Source organism: Siphateles boraxobius, unplaced genomic scaffold (assembly GCF_051911475.1).
Source record: "Siphateles boraxobius isolate OS27281-9 unplaced genomic scaffold, OSU_SipBor_1 172, whole genome shotgun sequence".
In the NCBI taxonomy this organism is placed as follows: Eukaryota; Metazoa; Chordata; class Actinopteri; order Cypriniformes; family Leuciscidae; genus Siphateles; species Siphateles boraxobius.
Window position 1 is genome coordinate 151,996 of NW_027508780.1, and position 19,037 is coordinate 171,032.

The 19,037-nt window shown below is 50.6% G+C and overlaps 1 protein-coding gene across 21 annotated transcripts in view; it reads right to left on the minus strand.

The window, feature by feature from the left end:
• Nucleotides 1–19,037, minus strand: part of ppfia1 (PTPRF interacting protein alpha 1) — a 125,330-nt gene that overhangs the window by 103,209 nt on the left and 3,084 nt on the right. For all 21 annotated transcript variants that reach the window (XM_077232501.1, XM_077232504.1, XM_077232491.1 and 18 more), the window contains exon 2: nt 11,885–12,145. In XM_077232501.1, the coding sequence (XP_077088616.1) occupies nt 11,885–12,145 (261 nt within the window). The remainder of the gene's footprint in view (nt 1–11,884; nt 12,146–19,037) is intronic.

The window sequence follows — 19,037 nt, forward strand, 5'->3', positions numbered from 1 at the left end:
GCGAGACGTGTGTTCCCTGTGGCAGTGCGTGAGACGTGTGTTACCTGTGGCAGTGCGTGTGACGTGTGTTACCTGTGGCAGTGCGTGTGATGTGTTACCTGTGGCAGTGCGTGAGACGTGTGTTACCTGTGGCAGTGCATGTGATACCTGTGTTACCTGTTGCAGTGCGTGTGACGTGTGTTACCTGTTGCAGTGTGTGTGACGTGTGTTACCTGTGGCAGTGGGTGTGACGTGTGTGAACTGTGGCAGTGCGTGTGACTTGTGTTACCTGTGGCAGTGAGTGTGAAGTGTTACCTGTGGCAGTGCGTGTAACGTGTGTTACCTGTGGCAGTGCGTGTGACGTGTGTTACCTGTTGGCAGTGCGTGTGACGTGCGTTACATGTGGCAGTGCGTGTGACGTGCGTAACCTGTTGCAGTGCGTGTGACGTGCGTTACCTGTTGCAGTGCGTGTGACGTGTGTTACCTGTGGCAGTGCGTGAGACGTGTGTTACCTGTGGCAGTGCGTGTACCGTGTTATCTGTGGCAGTGCGTGAGACGTGTTACCTGTGGCAGTGCGTGTGACGTGTTACCTGTGGCAGTGCGTGAGACGTGTTACCTGTGGCAGTGCGTGTGACGTGTTACCTGTGGCAGTGCGTGTGACGTGTTACCTGTGGCAGTGCGTGAGACGTGTTACCTGTGGCAGTGCGTGTGACGTGTTACCTGTGGCAGTGCGTGAGACGTGTTACCTGTGGCAGTGCGTGTGACGTGTTACCTGTGGCAGTGCGTGTGACGTGTTACCTGTGGCAGTGCGTGAGACGTGTTATCTGTGGCAGTGAGTGAGACGTGTGTTACCTGTGGCAGTGCGTGTGACGTGTGTTACCTGTGGCAGTGCGTGTGACGTGTTATCTGTGGCAGTGCGTGAGACGTGTTACCTGTGGCAGTGCGTGTGACGTGTTATCTGTGGCAGTGCGTGTGACGTGTTACCTGTGGCAGTGCGTGTGACGTGTTACCTATGGCAGTGCGTGAGACGTGTGTTACCTGTGGCAGTGCGTGAGACGTGTTATCTGTGGCAGTGAGTGAGACGTGTGTTACCTGTGGCAGTGCGTGTGACTTGTTATCTGTGGCAGTGCGTGTGACGTGTTACCTGTGGCAGTGCGTGTGACGTGTTACCTGTGGCAGTGCGTGAGACGTGTGTTACCTGTGGCAGTGCGTGTGACGTGTTATCTGTGGCAGTGCGTGAGACGTGTTACCTGTGGCAGTGCGTGTGACGTGTTATCTGTGGCAGTGCGTGTGACGTGTTACCTGAGGCAGTGCGTGTGACTTGTTACCTGTGGCAGTGCGTGAGACGTGTTATCTGTGGCAGTGAGTGAGACGTGTTATCTGTGGCAGTGCGTGTGACGTGTTATCTGTGGCAGTGAGTGAGACGTGTGTTACCTGTGGCAGTGCGTGTGACGTGTTATCTGTGGCAGTGAGTGAGACGTGTGTTACCTGTGGCAGTGCGTGTGATGTGTTATCTGTGGCAGAGTGCGTGTGATGTGTGTGTGTTACCTGTGGCAATGAGTGAGACGTGTGTTACCTGTGGCAATGAGTGAGACGTGTGTTACCTGTGGCAATGAGTGAGACGTGTGTTACCTGTGGCAGTGCGTGTGACGTGTTATCTGTGGCAGTGCGTGTGACATGTTATCTGTGGCAGTGAGTGAGACGTGTGTTACCTGTGGCAGTGCGTGTGACGTGTTATCTGTGGCAGTGAGTGAGACGTGTGTTACCTGTGGCAGTGCGTGTGATGTGTTATCTGTGGCAGTGAGTGAGACGTGTGTTACCTGTGGCAGTGAGTGAGACGTGTGTTACCGGTGGCAGTGCGTCTGACGTGCGTTACCTGTGGCAGTGCGTGTGACGTGTTTTCTGTGGCAGTGAGTGAGACGTGTGTTACCTGTGGCAGTGCGTGTGACGTTTATCTGTGGCAGTGAGTGAGACGTGTGTTACCTGTGGCAGTGCATGTGATGTGTTACCTGTGGCAGTGCGTGAGACGTGTGTTACCTGTGGCAGTGCGTGTGACGTGTTACCTGTGGCAGTGCGCGAGACGTGTGTTCCCTGTGGCAGTGCGTGAGACGTGTGTTACCTGTGGCAGTGAGTGTGATACCTGTGTTACCTGTTGCAGTGCGTGTGACGTGTGTTACCTGTTGCAGTGTGTGTGACGTGTGTTACCTGTGGCAGTGCGTGTGACGTGTGTTACCTGTGGCAGTGAGTGTGACGTGTGTTAACTGTGGCAGTGCGTGTGACTTGTGTTACCTGTGGCAGTGAGTGTGAAGTGTTACCTGTGGCAGTGCGTGTAACGTGTGTTACCTGTGGCAGTGCGTGTAACGTGTGTTACCTGTGGCAGTGCGTGTAACGTGTGTTACCTGTGGCAGTGCGTGTGACGTGCGTTACCTGTGGCAGTGCGTGTGACGTGTGTTACCTGTGGCAGTGAGTGTGACGTGTTACCTGTGGCAGTGCGTGTGATGTGTGTTACATGTGACAGTGCGTGTGACGTGCGTTACCTGTGGCAGTGTGTGTGACGTGTGTTACCTGTGGCAGTGTGTGTGACGTGTGTTACCTGTGGCAGTGCGTGTGACGTGTGTTAACCGTTGCAGTGCGTGTGATGTGTGTTACCTGTGGCAGTGCGTGTGATGTGTGTTACCTGTGGCAGTGCGTGTGACGTGTGTTACCTGTGGCAGTGCGTGTGACGTGCGTTACCTGTGGCAGTGCGTGTGACGTGCGTTACCTGTGGCAGTGCGTGTGACGTGCGTTACCTGTGGCAGTGAGTGTGACGTGTTACCTGTGGCAGTGAGTGAGACGTGTGTTACCTGTGGCAGTGCGTGTGACGTGCGTTACATGTGGCAGTGCGTGTGACGTGTGTTACCTGTTGGCAGTGCGTGTGACGTGCGTTACCTGTGGCAGTGCGTGTGACGTGCGTAACCTGTTGCAGTGCGTGTGACGTGCGTTACCTGTTGCAGTGCGTGTGACGTGCGTTACCTGTTGCAGTGCGTGTGACGTGTGTTACCTGTGGCAGTGCGTGTGACGTGTTATCTGTGGCAGTGAGTGAGACGTGTGTTACCTGCGGCAGTGCGTGTGACGTGTTATCTGTGGCAGTGCGTGTGACGTGTTACCTGTGGCAGTGCGTGTGACGTGTGTTAACCGTTGCAGTGCGTGTGACGTGTGTTACCTGTGGCAGTGCGTGTGATGTGTGTGTGTTACCTGTGGCAGTGCGTGTGACGTGTGTTACCTGTGGCAGTGAGTGTGACGTGTTATCTGTGGCAGAGTGGCAGTGCGTGTGACGTGCGTTACCTGTGGCAGTGAGTGTGACGTGTTACCTGTGGCAGTGAGTGAGACGTGTGTTACCTGTGGCAGTGCGTGTGACGTGCGTTACATGTGGCAGTGCGTGTGACGTGTGTTACCTGTTGGCAGTGCGTGTGACGTGCGTTACCTGTGGCAGTGCGTGTGACGTGCGTAACCTGTTGCAGTGCGTGTGACGTGCGTTACCTGTTGCAGTGCGTGTGACGTGCGTTACCTGTTGCAGTGCGTGAGACGTGTGTTACCTGCGGCAGTGCGTGTGACGTGTTATCTGTGGCAGTGCGTGTGACGTGTTACCTGTGGCAGTGCGTGTGACGTGTGTTAACCGTTGCAGTGCGTGTGACGTGTGTTACCTGTGGCAGTGCGTGTGATGTGTGTGTGTTACCTGTGGCAGTGCGTGTGACGTGTGTTACCTGTGGCAGTGAGTGTGACGTGTTATCTGTGGCAGAGTGCGTGTGATGTGTTACCTGTGGCAATGAGTGAGACGTGTGTTACCTGTGGCAATGAGTGAGATGTGTGTTACCTGTGGCAGTGCGTGTGACGTGTTACCTGTGGCAGTGCGTGTGACGTGTGTTAACCGTTGCAGTGCGTGTGACGTGTGTTACCTGTGGCAGTGCGTGTGATGTGTGTGTGTTACCTGTGGCAGTGCGTGTGACGTGTGTTACCTGTGGCAGTGAGTGTGACATGTTACCTGTGGCAGTGCGTGTGACGTGTGTTAACCGTTGCAGTGCGTGTGACGTGTGTTACCTGTGGCAGTGCGTGTGATGTGTGTTACCTGTGGCAGTGCGTGTGACGTGTGTTAACCGTTGCAGTGCGTGAGACGTGCGTTACCTGTGGCAGTGCGTGTGACGTGTGTTAACCGTTGCAGTGCGTGAGACGTGTGTTACCTGTGGCAGTGCGTGTGACGTGTTACCTGTGGCAGTGCGTGTGACGTGTGTTAACCGTTGCAGTGCGTGAGACGTGCGTTACCTGTGGCAGTGCGTGTGACGTGTGTTAACCGTTGCAGTGCGTGTGACGTGTGTTACCTGTGGCAGTGCGTGTGATGTGTGTGTGTTACCTGTGGCAGTGCGTGAGACGTGTGTTACCTGTGGCAGTGCGTGTGATACCTGTGTTACCTGTTGCAGTGCGTGTGCCGTGTGTTACCTGTTGCAGTGCGTGTGTTACCTGTGGCAGTGCGTGTGACGTGCATTACCTGTGGCAGTGCGTGTAACGTGTGTTACCTGTGGCAGTGAGTGTGACGTGTTACCTGTTGCAGTGCGTGTGACGTGTTATCTGTGGCAGTGCGTGTGACGTGCGTTACCTGTGGCAGTGCGTGTGACGTGTGTTACCTGTGGCAGTGAGTGTGACGTGTGTTACCTGTGGCAGTGCGTGTGATGTGTGTTACATGTGACAGTGTGTGTGTGACGTGCGTTACCTGTGGCAGTGTGTTTGACGTGTGTTACCTGTGGCAGTGCGTGTGACGTGTTACCTCTGGCAGTGCGTGTGACGTGTGTTACCTGTGGCAGTGCGTGTGACGTGTGTTACCTGTGGCAGTGCGTGTGACGTGTGTTACCTGTGGCAGTGCGTGTGACGTGCGTTACCTGTTGCAGTGCGTGTGACGTGTGTTACCTGTGGCAGTGCGTGTGTTACCTGTGGCAGTGCGTGTGTTACCTGTGGCAGTGCGTGTGACGTGTGTTACCTGTGGCAGTGCGTGTGAGGTGCGTTACCTGTGACAGTTAGTGTGACGTGTGTTACCTGTGGCAGTGCGTGTGACGTGTGTTACCTGTGGCAGTGCGTGTGATGTGTGTGTGTTACCTGTGGCACTGCGTGTGACGTGTGTTACCTGTGGCAGTGCGTGTGACGTGTGTTACCTGTGGCAGTGCGTGTGATGTGTGTTACCTGTGGCAGTGCGTGTGATGTGTGTGTGTTACCTGTGGCAGTGCGTGTGACGTGTTATCTGTGGCAGTGAGTGAGACGTGTGTTACCTGCGGCAGTGCGTGTGACGTGTTATCTGTGGCAGTGCGTGTGACGTGTTACCTGTGGCAGTGCGTGTGACGTGTGTTAACCGTTGCAGTGCGTGTGACGTGTGTTACCTGTGGCAGTGCGTGTGATGTGTGTGTTACCTGTGGCAGTGCGTGTGACGTGTGTTACCTGTGGCAGTGAGTGTGACGTGTTATCTGTGGCAGTGCGTGTGACGTGTTATCTGTGGCAGAGTGCGTGTGATGTGTTACCTGTGGCAATGAGTGAGACGTGTGTTACCTGTGGCAATGAGTGAGACGTGTGTTACCTGTGGCAGTGCGTGTGACGTGTTACCTGTGGCAGTGCGTGTGACGTGTGTTAACCGTTGCAGTGCGTGTGACGTGTGTTACCTGTGGCAGTGCGTGTGATGTGTGTGTGTTACCTGTGGCAGTGCGTGTGACGTGTGTTACCTGTGGCAGTGAGTGTGACATGTTACCTGTGGCAGTGCGTGTGACGTGTTATCTGTGGCAGTGAGTGAGACGTGTGTTACCTGCGGCAGTGCGTGTGATGTGTGTGTGTTACCTGTGGCAGTGCGTGTGACGTGTTATCTGTGGCAGTGAGTGAGACGTGTGTTACCTGCGGCAGTGCGTGTGACGTGTTATCTGTGGCAGTGCGTGTGACGTGTTACCTGTGGCAGTGCGTGTGACGTGTGTTAACCGTTGCAGTGCGTGTGACGTGTGTTACCTGTGGCAGTGCGTGTGATGTGTGTGTTACCTGTGGCAGTGCGTGTGACGTGTGTTACCTGTGGCAGTGAGTGTGACGTGTTATCTGTGGCAGTGCGTGTGACGTGTTATCTGTGGCAGAGTGCGTGTGATGTGTTACCTGTGGCAATGAGTGAGACGTGTGTTACCTGTGGCAATGAGTGAGACGTGTGTTACCTGTGGCAGTGCGTGTGACGTGTTACCTGTGGCAGTGCGTGTGACGTGTGTTAACCGTTGCAGTGCGTGTGACGTGTGTTACCTGTGGCAGTGCGTGTGATGTGTGTGTGTTACCTGTGGCAGTGCGTGTGACGTGTGTTACCTGTGGCAGTGAGTGTGACATGTTACCTGTGGCAGTGCGTGTGACGTGTGTTAACCGTTGCAGTGCGTGTGACGTGTGTTACCTGTGGCAGTGCGTGTGATGTGTGTTACCTGTGGCAGTGCGTGTGACGTGTGTTAACCGTTGCAGTGCGTGAGACGTGCGTTACCTGTGGCAGTGCGTGTGACGTGTGTTAACCGTTGCAGTGCGTGAGACGTGTGTTACCTGTGGCAGTGCGTGTGACGTGTTACCTGTGGCAGTGCGTGTGACGTGTGTTAACCGTTGCAGTGCGTGAGACGTGCGTTACCTGTGGCAGTGCGTGTGACGCGTGTTACCTGTGGCAGTGCGTGTGATGTGTGTGTGTTACCTGTGGCAGTGCGTGAGACGTGTGTTACCTGTGGCAGTGCGTGTGATACCTGTGTTACCTGTTGCAGTGCGTGTGACGTGTGTTACCTGTTGCAGTGTGTGTGACGTGTGTGAACTGTGGCAGTGGGTGTGACTTGTGTTACCTGTGGCAGTGAGTGTGAAGTGTTACCTGTGGCAGTGCGTGTGACGTGTGTTAACCGTTGCAGTGCGTGTGACGTGTGTTACCTGTGGCAGTGCGTGTGATGTGTGTGTGTTACCTGTGGCAGTGCGTGTGACGTGTGTTACCTGTGGCAGTGAGTGTGACATGTTACCTGTGGCAGTGCGTGTGACGTGTTATCTGTGGCAGTGAGTGAGACGTGTGTTACCTGCGGCAGTGCGTGTGATGTGTGTGTGTTACCTGTGGCAGTGCGTGTGACGTGTTATCTGTGGCAGTGAGTGAGACGTGTGTTACCTGCGGCAGTGCGTGTGACGTGTTATCTGTGGCAGTGCGTGTGACGTGTTACCTGTGGCAGTGCGTGTGACGTGTGTTAACCGTTGCAGTGCGTGTGACGTGTGTTACCTGTGGCAGTGCGTGTGATGTGTGTGTTACCTGTGGCAGTGCGTGTGACGTGTGTTACCTGTGGCAGTGAGTGTGACGTGTTATCTGTGGCAGTGCGTGTGACGTGTTATCTGTGGCAGAGTGCGTGTGATGTGTTACCTGTGGCAATGAGTGAGACGTGTGTTACCTGTGGCAATGAGTGAGACGTGTGTTACCTGTGGCAGTGCGTGTGACGTGTTACCTGTGGCAGTGCGTGTGACGTGTGTTAACCGTTGCAGTGCGTGTGACGTGTGTTACCTGTGGCAGTGCGTGTGATGTGTGTGTGTTACCTGTGGCAGTGCGTGTGACGTGTGTTACCTGTGGCAGTGAGTGTGACATGTTACCTGTGGCAGTGCGTGTGACGTGTGTTAACCGTTGCAGTGCGTGTGACGTGTGTTACCTGTGGCAGTGCGTGTGATGTGTGTTACCTGTGGCAGTGCGTGTGACGTGTGTTAACCGTTGCAGTGCGTGAGACGTGCGTTACCTGTGGCAGTGCGTGTGACGTGTGTTAACCGTTGCAGTGCGTGAGACGTGTGTTACCTGTGGCAGTGCGTGTGACGTGTTACCTGTGGCAGTGCGTGTGACGTGTGTTAACCGTTGCAGTGCGTGAGACGTGCGTTACCTGTGGCAGTGCGTGTGACGCGTGTTACCTGTGGCAGTGCGTGTGATGTGTGTGTGTTACCTGTGGCAGTGCGTGAGACGTGTGTTACCTGTGGCAGTGCGTGTGATACCTGTGTTACCTGTTGCAGTGCGTGTGACGTGTGTTACCTGTTGCAGTGTGTGTGACGTGTGTGAACTGTGGCAGTGGGTGTGACTTGTGTTACCTGTGGCAGTGAGTGTGAAGTGTTACCTGTGGCAGTGCGTGTGACGTGTGTTACCTGTGGCAGTGCGTGTGCCGTGTGTTACCTGTTGCAGTGCGTGTGCAGTGTGTTACCTGTTGCAGTGCGTGTGTTACCTGTGGCAGTGCGTGTGACGTGCATTACCTGTGGCAGTGCGTGTAACGTGTGTTACCTGTGGCAGTGAGTGTGACGTGTTACCTGTTGCAGTGCGTGTGACGTGTTATCTGTGGCAGTGCGTGTGACGTGCGTTACCTGTGGCAGTGCGTGTGACGTGTGTTACCTGTGGCAGTGAGTGTGACGTGTTACCTGTGGCAGTGCGTGTGATGTGTGTTACATGTGACAGTGTGTGTGTGACGTGCGTTACCTGTGGCAGTGTGTTTGACGTGTGTTACCTGTGGCAGTGCGTGTGACGTGTGTTACCTGTGGCAGTGCGTGTGACGTGTTACCTGTGGCAGTGCGTGTGACGTGTGTTACCTGTGGCAGTGCGTGTGACGTGTGTTACCTGTGGCAGTGCGTGTGACGTGTGTTACCTGTGGCAGTGCGTGTGTTACCTGTGGCAGTGCGTGTGTTACCTGTGGCAGTGCGTGTGACGTGTGTTACCTGTGGCAGTGCGTGTGAGGTGCGTTACCTGTGACAGTTAGTGTGACGTGTGTTACCTGTGGCACTGCGTGTGACGTGTGTTACCTGTGGCAGTGCGTGTGATGTGTGTTACCTGTGGCAGTGCGTGTGATGTGTGTGTGTTACCTGTGGCAGTGCGTGTGACGTGCGTTACCTGTGGCAGTGCGTGTGAAGTGCGTTACCTGTGGCAGTGCGTGTGAAGTGCGTTACCTGTGGCAGTGCGTGTGACGTGTGTTACCTGTGGCAGTGAGTGTGACGTGTTACCTGTGGCAGTGCGTGTGACGTGCGTTACCTGTGGCAGTGCGTGTAACGTGTGTTACCTGTGGCAGTGAGTGTGACGTGTTACCTGTGGCAGTGCGTGTGACGTGCGTTACCTGTGGCAGTGCGTGTGACGTGTGTTACCTGTGGCAGTGAGTGTGACGTGTTACCTGTGGCAGTGCGTGTGATGTATGTTACCTGTGGCAGTGCGTGTGACGTGCGTTACCTGTGGCAGTGTGTGTGACGTGTGTTACCTGTGGCAGTGCGTGTGATGTGTGTGTGTTACCTGTGGCAGTGAGTGTGACGTGTTACCTGTGGCAGTGCGTGTGATGTGTGTGTGTTACCTGTGGCAGTGAGTGTGACGTGTGTTACCTGTTGCAGTGCGTGACGTGTGTTACCTGTTGCAGTGCGTGTGACGTGTGTTACCTGTGGCAGTGCGTGTGACGTGTGTTACCTGTGGCAGTGCGTGTGTTACCTGTGGCAGTGCGTGTGACGTGTGTTACCTGTGGCAGTGCATGTGTTACCTATGGCAGAGCGTGTGTGATGTATGTTACCTGTGGCAGTGCGTGTGACGTGCGTTACCTGTGGCAGTGTGTGTGACGTGTGTTACCTGTGGCAGTGCGTGTGATGTGTGTGTGTTACCTGTGGCAGTGCGTGTGACGTGTTATCTGTGGCAGTGCGTGTGACGTGCGTTACCTGTGGCAGTGCGTGTGACGTGTGTTACCTGTGGCAGTGAGTGTGACGTGTTACCTGTGGCAGTGCGTGTGATGTGTGTTACATGTGACAGTGTGTGTGACGTGCGTTACCTGTGGCAGTGTGTTTGACGTGTGTTACCTGTGGCAGTGCGTGTGACGTGTGTTACCTGTGGCAGTGCGTGTGACGTGTGTTACCTGTGGCAGTGCGTGTGACTTGTGTTACCTGTGGCAGTGCGTGTGACGTGTGTTACCTGTGGCAGTGCGTGTGACGTGCGTTACCTGTTGCAGTGCGTGTGACGTGTGTTACCTGTGGCAGTGCGTGTGTTACCTGTGGCAGTGCGTGTGTTACCTGTGGCAGTGCGTGTGACGTGTGTTACCTGTGACAGTTAGTGTGACGTGTGTTACCTGTGGCAGTGCGTGTGACGTGTGTTACCTGTGAAAGAGCGTGTGACGTGCGTTACCTGTGTCAGTGCGTGTGACGTGTGTTACCTGTAACAGTGCGTGTGACGTGCGTTACCTGTGGCAGAGCGTGTGTGACGTGTTTTACCTGTGTCAGTGCGTGTGACATGTGTTACCTGTGTCAGTGCGTGTGACGTGCGTTACCTGTGTCAGTGCGTGTGACGTGTGTTACCTGTAACAGTGCGTGTGACGTGCGTTACCTGTGGCAGTGCGTGTGACATGTGTTACCTGTGTCAGTGCGTGTGACGTGTGTTACCTGTAACAGTGGGTGTGACGTGCGTTACCTGTGGCAGTGCGTGTGACATGTGTTACCTGTGGCAGTGCGTGTGACGTGCGTTACCTGTGTCAGTGCGTGTGACGTGTGTTACCTGTAACAGTGCGTGTGACGTGCGTTACCTGTGGCAGAGCGTGTGTGACGTGTTTTACCTGTGTCAGTGCGTGTGACATGTGTTACCTGTGTCAGTGCGTGTGACGTGTGTTACCTGTGTCAGTGCGTGTGACGTGTGTTACCTGTGTCAGTGCGTGTGACGTGTGTTACCTGTGTCAGTGCGTGTGACGTGTGTTACCCGTGTCAGTGCGTGTGACGTGCGTTACCTGTGGCAGAACGTGTGTGACGTGTGTTACCTGTGGCAGTGCGTGTGACGTGTGTTACCTGTGGCAGTGCGTGTGATGTGTGTGTGTGTTACCTGTGGCACTGCGTGTGACGTGTGTTACCTGTGGCAGTGCGTGTGACGTGTGTTACCTGTGGCAGTGCGTGTGATGTGTGTTACCTGTGGCAGTGCGTGTGACGTGTGTTACCTGTGGCAGTGCGTGTGATGTGTGTTACCTGTGGCAGTGCGTGTGATGTGTGTGTGTTACCTGTGGCAGTGCGTGTGAAGTGCGTTACCTGTGGCAGTGCGTGTGAAGTGCGTTACCTGTGGCAGTGCGTGTGAAGTGCGTTACCTGTGGCAGTGCGTGTGACGTGTGTTACCTGTGGCAGTGAGTGTGACGTGTTACCTGTGGCAGTGCGTGTGACGTGCGTTACCTGTGGCAGTGCGTGTAACGTGTGTTACCTGTGGCAGTGAGTGTGACGTGTTACCTGTGGCAGTGCGTGTGACGTGCGTTACCTGTGGCAGTGCGTGTGACGTGTGTTACCTGTGGCAGTGAGTGTGACGTGTTACCTGTGGCAGTGCGTGTGATGTATGTTACCTGTGGCAGTGCGTGTGACGTGCGTTACCTGTGGCAGTGTGTGTGACGTGTGTTACCTGTGGCAGTGCGTGTGATGTGTGTGTGTTACCTGTGGCAGTGAGTGTGACGTGTTACCTGTGGCAGTGCGTGTGATGTGTGTGTGTTACCTGTGGCAGTGAGTGTGACGTGTGTTACCTGTTGCAGTGCGTGACGTGTGTTACCTGTTGCAGTGCGTGTGACGTGTGTTACCTGTGGCAGTGCGTGTGACGTGTGTTACCTGTGGCAGTGCGTGTGTTACCTGTGGCAGTGCGTGTGACGTGTGTTACCTGTGGCAGTGCATGTGTTACCTGTGGCAGAGCGTGTGTGACGTGTGTTACCTGTGGCAGAGCGTGTGTGACGTGTGTTACCTGTGGCAGAGCGTGTGTGACGTGTGTTACCTGTGACAGTGCGTGTGACGCGTGTTACCTGTGACACAGCGTGTGTGACGTGCGTTACCTGTGACAGTGCGTATGTGACGCGTGTTACCTGTGACAGTGCATGTGACGCGTGTTACCTGTGACAGTGCATGTGACGTGTGTTACCTGTGGCAGAGCGCTGTTGAGCTGTCTCTGTAGGGAGTCTCTGTCGTGGCTAATCTCATGGAGTTTGCTCTGTGTCACACACAGGTTCTCCTGCGTCTCTCGGAGTGTGTCCAGCAGTCTGTCTCTCTCCTCCAGCATAGACACCATCAGAGACTCAAAGTGACCCTCAGAGTCCGTCTGTCCGGGAGAGCTGGAGCCCAGAGCGCCTCCGTTCCCACCGACCTCCGCCTCGCTGATGGTGGGCATCACCTCGCACATCATCTACAGACACACACACACACACACACACACACACACGATTATTAACAGAAGATAAGCTCAGTAACGGACAGCCGATCAAATCAGTAACGGACAGCCGATCAGATCAGTAACGGACAGAAGATCAGATCAGTAACGGACAGAAGATCAGATCAGTAACGAACAGAAGATCAGATCAGTAACGGACAGAAGATCATATGAGTAACAGACAGAAGATCAGATCAGTAACGGACAGCCGATCAAATCAGTAACGGACAGCCGATCAGATCAGTAACGGACAGCCGATCAGATCAGTAACAGACAGAAGATCAGATCAGTAACAGACAGCCGATCAGATCAGTAACAGACAGCCGATCAGATCAGTAACAGACAGCCGATCAGATCAGTAACGGACAGAAGATCAGATCAGTAACAAACAGAAGATCAGATGAGTAATGGACAGAAGATCAGATCAGTAACAGACAGAAGATCAGATCAGTAACAGACAGCCGATCAGATCTGTAACGAACAGAAGATCAGATCAGTAACGAACAGAAGATCAGATCAGTAACAAACAGAAGATCAGATGAGTAATGGACAGAAGATCAGATCAGTAACAGACAGAAGATCAGATGAGTAATGGACAGAAGATCAGATCAGTAACAGACAGAAGATCAGATGAGTAATGGACAGAAGATCAGATCAGTAACAGACAGAAGATCAGATGAGTAATGGACAGAAGATCAGATCAGTAACAAACAGAAGATCAGATGAGTAATGGACAGAAGATCAGATCAGAAACGAACAGAAGATCAGATCAGTAACGAACAGAAGATCAGATCAGATCAGTAACAGACAGCCGATCAGATCAGTAACGAACAGAAGATCAGATCAGTAACAGACAGAAGATCAGATCAGTAAAAGACAGCCGATCAGATCAGTAACAGACAGAAGATCAGATCAGTAACAGACAGCCGATCAGATCTGTAACGAACAGAAGATCAGATCAGTAACGAACAGAAGATCAGATCAGTAACAGACAGCCGATCAGATCAGTAACGGAGAGAAGATCAGATCAGTAACAGACAGAAGATCAGATCAGTAACAGACAGCCGATCAGATCAGTGACAAACAGAAGATCAGATCAGTAATGGACAGCCGATCAGATCAGTAACAAACAGAAGATCAGATCAGTAAGGGACAGCCGATCAGATCAGTAACAGACAGAAGATCAGATCAGTAACAGACAGAAGATCAGATCAGTAACGAACAGAAGATCAGATCAGATCAGTAACAGACAGCCGATCAGATCAATAACAAACAGAAGATCAGATGAGTAATGGACAGCCGATCAGATCAGTAACAGACAGAAGATCAGATCAGTAACCGACAGCCGATCAGATCAGTAACGGACAGCCGATCAGATCAGTAACAAACAGTAGATCAGATCAGTAAGGGACAGAAGATCAGATCAGTAACCAACAGAAGATCAGATCAGTAACGGACAGAAGATCAGATCAGTAACAAACAGTAGATCAGATCAGTAAGGGACAGAAGATCAGATCAGTAACCAACAGAAGATCAGATCAGTAACGGACAGAAGATCTATCCGTCTGTCGTTGCTATGCAACCATGAACAGAGGCGCGCTTGGAAAAACGAGTGCGCCGGCCGCATTTGAAATAATGAATTTGCACGCGCAAAAAACGCGCTATGTGAACGGCCACTTATGGCAACGTGACATTAGCCTAATCGAAAATATTTCCATATGTGGCTCCTTCCTCCTTGTTTACAAGTGGATTCAGAGCCACCGCATGCAGCGCCGCCGGTCGCCATGTCTCAGTGTTTTTAGGTGTGTACGTGAATGAAGAGAATGTCGTGATATTACTGATCATGGAAAGATTTTACAGCGGCGCTGAAAATCCAGCGGCGGCGCTGCGCCGCTGCTGAATACATTGTAGGGGAAACACTGGAAGATCAGATCAGTAACGAACAGAAGATCAGATCAGTAACGGACAGAAGATCAGGGGCCGTATTCACAAAGAATTTTATTTTACCACTAGGAGTACTCCTAAATCCCATTAAAATATTTTAGCTAGGAGTTTTCTCTTAAAAGTTATTCACAACGCCTTTCAGACCTACTCTTAGTAAGGAAAAATGACAACTCCTAAACTAAGAGTGAGTCTTCGTTGCTATGGATGACGTCAATTCTCATGCACGAGTTTCCTCGCAATGATCACGGTGATTGGTTGTTAGATGACAGGGCCATCATGCGGAACATAACACAGACGCAACAAATCATGGAATTACGAAATCTAAATATGTCTGTGTCCTACACAAAATGATAATAGTAATGTCATCGAAATGCATATATAATGACATGTTTGTGCAGGCCCCAGTGAAGTGTAATTCTAAAAAGGCAGAAAGAGAGAGAAAAGTGGTGAATTCAATTAAATTAAATTAAGGTAGCCTAATACCCTGATGAAACCGCCACTTGCCTAATAATGAAAAACGACACTTGCATTAACACTTGCTTGGTTAATTGACATCCTATTAGTATAGAAGCTTGTTTCCGCCACTGAATAAAAATAAATTAAAATAATTGCGACTTTTTATCTCACAATTGCGAGATATGAAGTCAGAATTGTGAGAAATAAAGTCGCAGTTGTGAGACAAAAAGTCGCAATTAGCTTTTTTATTTTTCATTCTGTGGCGGAAACAAGCTTCCATAGCCTAAATAGACTACTTAAAGCAAGTAAATGTTGCTCCTATTGAAGTAATGTAATAGTTGAATGACGGTGGATTATGAACTCGCCAAAACGGAAAAGAAAGCCCAACTGGACGCAGGATCAGTTACTGCTGCTGGCCCAGTTGGGGCTGAAAAAATAAAAAAATAAAAATAAAAGGGAAATTCGACACTGGGATATCAAGTAAAACTAAGCGTGAGACATAGGAGAAGATTTGTTTGCAGATCAATGCAGCATTCCCGCTTGTGTCGCAGACCCCGGACGATGCGAGGCGGTGATATGCGCTACAATCCTTTGTGAATAGGTCTTAGTGAGTTAGGAGTCCTCTCGACTTCTTTTAAGCTGTCCCAGACTTAAGTGCTACTTTTAGGGCTAAAATGCTTCGTGAATTACTCTTAGTGAAAAAAATGAGGAGTCCTAAAGTTAGGAGTGACACGCCCATTATTTTTAGGAGTTGCTACTAAATTCGCCAGTTAGGAGCTACTTTTAGCCTTAAAATTCTTTGTGAATACGGCCCCAGATCAGTAACGGACAGAAGATCAGATCAGTAACAGACAGCAGATCAGATCAGTAACGGACAGAAGATCAAATAAGTAACAGACAGCCGATCAGATCAGTAACAGACAGAAGATCAGATCAGTAATGGACAGAAGATCAGATCAGTAACGGACAGAAGATCAGATCAGTAACAGACAGAAGATCAGATCAGTAATGGACAGAAGATCAGATCAGTAACAGACAGCAGATCAGATCAGTAACGGACAGCCGATCAGATCAGTAACAGACAGCCGATCAGATCAGTAACAGACAGCCGATCAGATCAGTAACAGATAGCAGATCAGATCAGTAACGGACAGCCGATCAGATCAGTAACAGACAGCCGATCAGATCAGTAACAGACAGAAGATCAGATCAGTAACGGACAGAAGATCAGATCAGTAACAGACAGCAGATCAGATCAGTAACAGACAGCCGATCAGATCAGTAACAGACAGCCGATCAGATCAGTAACAGACAGCAGATCAGATCAGTAACGGACAGCCGATCAGATCAGTAACAGACAGCCGATCAGATCAGTAACAGACAGCCGATCAGATCAGTAACAGACAGAAGATCAGATCAGTAACGGACAGCCGATCAGATCAGTAACGGACAGAAGATCAGATCAGTAACGGACAGCCGATCAGATCAGTAACAGACAGAAGATCAGATCAGTAACGGACAGAAGATCAGATCAGTAACAGACAGAAGATCAGATCAGTAACGGACAGCCGATCAGATCAGTAACAGACAGAAGATCAGATCAGTAACGGACAGAAGATCAGATCAGTAACGGACAGCCGATCAGATCAGTAACAGACAGCCGATCAGATCAGTAACAGACAGAAGATCAGATCAGTAACGGACAGCCGATCAGATCAGTAACAGACAGAAGATCAGATCAGTAACGGACAGAAGATCAGATCAGTAACAGACAGAAGATCAGATCAGTAACGGACAGCCGATCAGATCAGTAACAGACAGAAGATCAGATCAGTAACGGACAGAAGATCAGATCAGTAACGGACAGCCGATCAGATCAGTAACGGACAGCCGATCAGATCAGTAACGGACACAAGATCAGATCAGTAACGAACAGAAGATCAGATCAGTAACAGACAGAAGATCAGATCAGTAACGGCAGAAGATCAGATCAGTAACGGACAGAAGATCAGATCAGTAACGGACAGCCAATCATCAGTAACGGACACAAGATCAGATCAGTAACAGACAGCCGATCAGATCAGTAACAGACAGAAGATCAGATCAGTAACGGACAGCCGATCAGATCAGTAACAGACAGAAGATCAGATCAGTAACAGACAGCCGATCAGATCAGTAACAGACAGAAGATCAGATCAGTAACGGACAGCCGATCAGATCAGTAACAGACAGAAGATCAGATCAGTAACGGACAGCCGATCAGATCAGTAACGGACACAAGATCAGATCAGTAACGAACAGAAGATCAGATCAGTAACAGACACAAGATCAGATCAGTAACAGACAGAAGATCAGATCAGTAACGGCAGAAGATCAGATCAGTAACGGACAGAAGATCAGATCAGTAACGGACAGCCAATCATCAGTAACGGACACAAGATCAGATCAGTAACGAACAGAAGATCAGATTAGTAACGGACAGAAGATCAGATCAGTAACGGACAGAAGATCAGATCAGTAACAGACAGAAGATCAGATCAGTAACGGACAGAAGATCAGATCAGTAACGGACAGAAGATCAGATCAGTAACGGACAGAAGATCAGATCAGTAACAGACAGCAGATCATATCAGTAACGGACAGAAGATCAGATCAGTAACGGACAGAAGATCAGATCAGTAACGGACAGCCAATCATCAGTAACGGACACAAGATCAGATCAGTAACGAACAGAAGATCAGATCAGTAACGGACAGAAGATCAGATCAGTAACGGACAGAAGATCAGATCAGTAACGGACAGAAGATCAGATCAGTAACAGACAGCAGATCATATCAGTAACGGACAGAAGATCAGATCAGTAACGGACAGAAGATCAGATCAGTAACAGACAGCCAACCAGATCAGTAACGGACAGAAGATCAGATAAGTAACAGACAGTCGATCAGATCAGTAACGGACAGAAGATCAGATCAGTAACGGACAGAAGATCAGATCAGTAACGGACAGAAGATCAGATCAGTAACGGACAGCCGATCAGATCAGTAACAAACAGAAGATCAGATCAGTAACAGACAGAAGAGCAGATCAGTAACAAACAGCCAATCAGATCAGTAACAAACAGAAGATCAGATCAGTAACAGACAGTAGATCAGATAAGTAACAGACAGCCGATCAGATCAGTAACGGAGAGAAGATCAGATAAGTAACAGACAGTCGATCAGATCAGTAACAGACAGAAGATCAGATCAGTAACGGACAGAAGATCAGATCAGTAACGGACAGAAGATCAGATAAGTAACAGACAGTCGATCAGATCAGTAACAGACAGAAGATCAGATCAGTAACGGACAGAAGATCAGATCAGTAACAGACAGCAGATCAGATCAGTAACGGACAGAAGATCAGATAAGTAACAGACAGTCGATCAGATCAGTAACGGACAGAAGATCAGATCAGTAACGGACAGAAGATCAGATCAGTAACGGACAGAAGATCAGATCAGTAACAGACAGCAGATCAGATCAGTAACGGACAGCCGATCAGATCAGTAACGGACAGAAGATCAGATCAGTAACGGACAGCCGATCAGATCAGTAACAGACAGAAGATCAGATCAGTAACAGACAGAAGATCAGATCAGTAACAGACAGAAGATCAGATCAGTAACGGACAGAAGATCAGATCAGTAACAGACAGCAGATCAGATCAGTAACGGACAGCCGATCAGATCAGTAACGGACAGAAGATCAGATCAGTAACGGACAGCCGATCAGATCAGTAACAGACAGCCGATCAGATCAGTAACAGACAGAAGATCAGATCAGTAACAGACAGAAGATCAGATCAGTAACAAACAGCAGATCAGATCAGTAACAGACAGAAGATCAGATCAGTAACGGACAGAAGATCAGATCAGTAACGGACAGCCGATCAGATCAGTAACAGACAGAAGATCAGATAAGTAACGGACAGCCGATCAGATCAGTAACAGACAGAAGATCAGATCAGTAACGGACAGCCGATCAGATCAGTAACGGACAGAAGATCAGATGAGTAACGGACAGCCGATCAGATCAGTAACAGACAGAAGATCAGATCAGTAACGGACAGAAGATCAGATCAGTAACGGACAGAAGATCAGATCAGTAACGGACAGAAGATCAGATCAGTAACGGACAGCCGATCAGATCAGTAACAGACAGAAGATCAGATCAGTAACGGACAGAAGATCAGATCAGTAACAGACAGCCGATCAGATCAGTAACGGACAGAAGATCAGATCAGTAACGGACGGCCGATCAGATCAGTAACAGACAGAAGATCAGATCAGTAACGGACAGCCTATCAGATCAGTAACAGACAGAAGATCAGATCAGTAACAGACAGAAGATCAGATCAGTAACGGACAGCCGATCAGATCAGTAACGGAGAGAAGATCAGATCAGTAACAGACAGAAGATCAGAT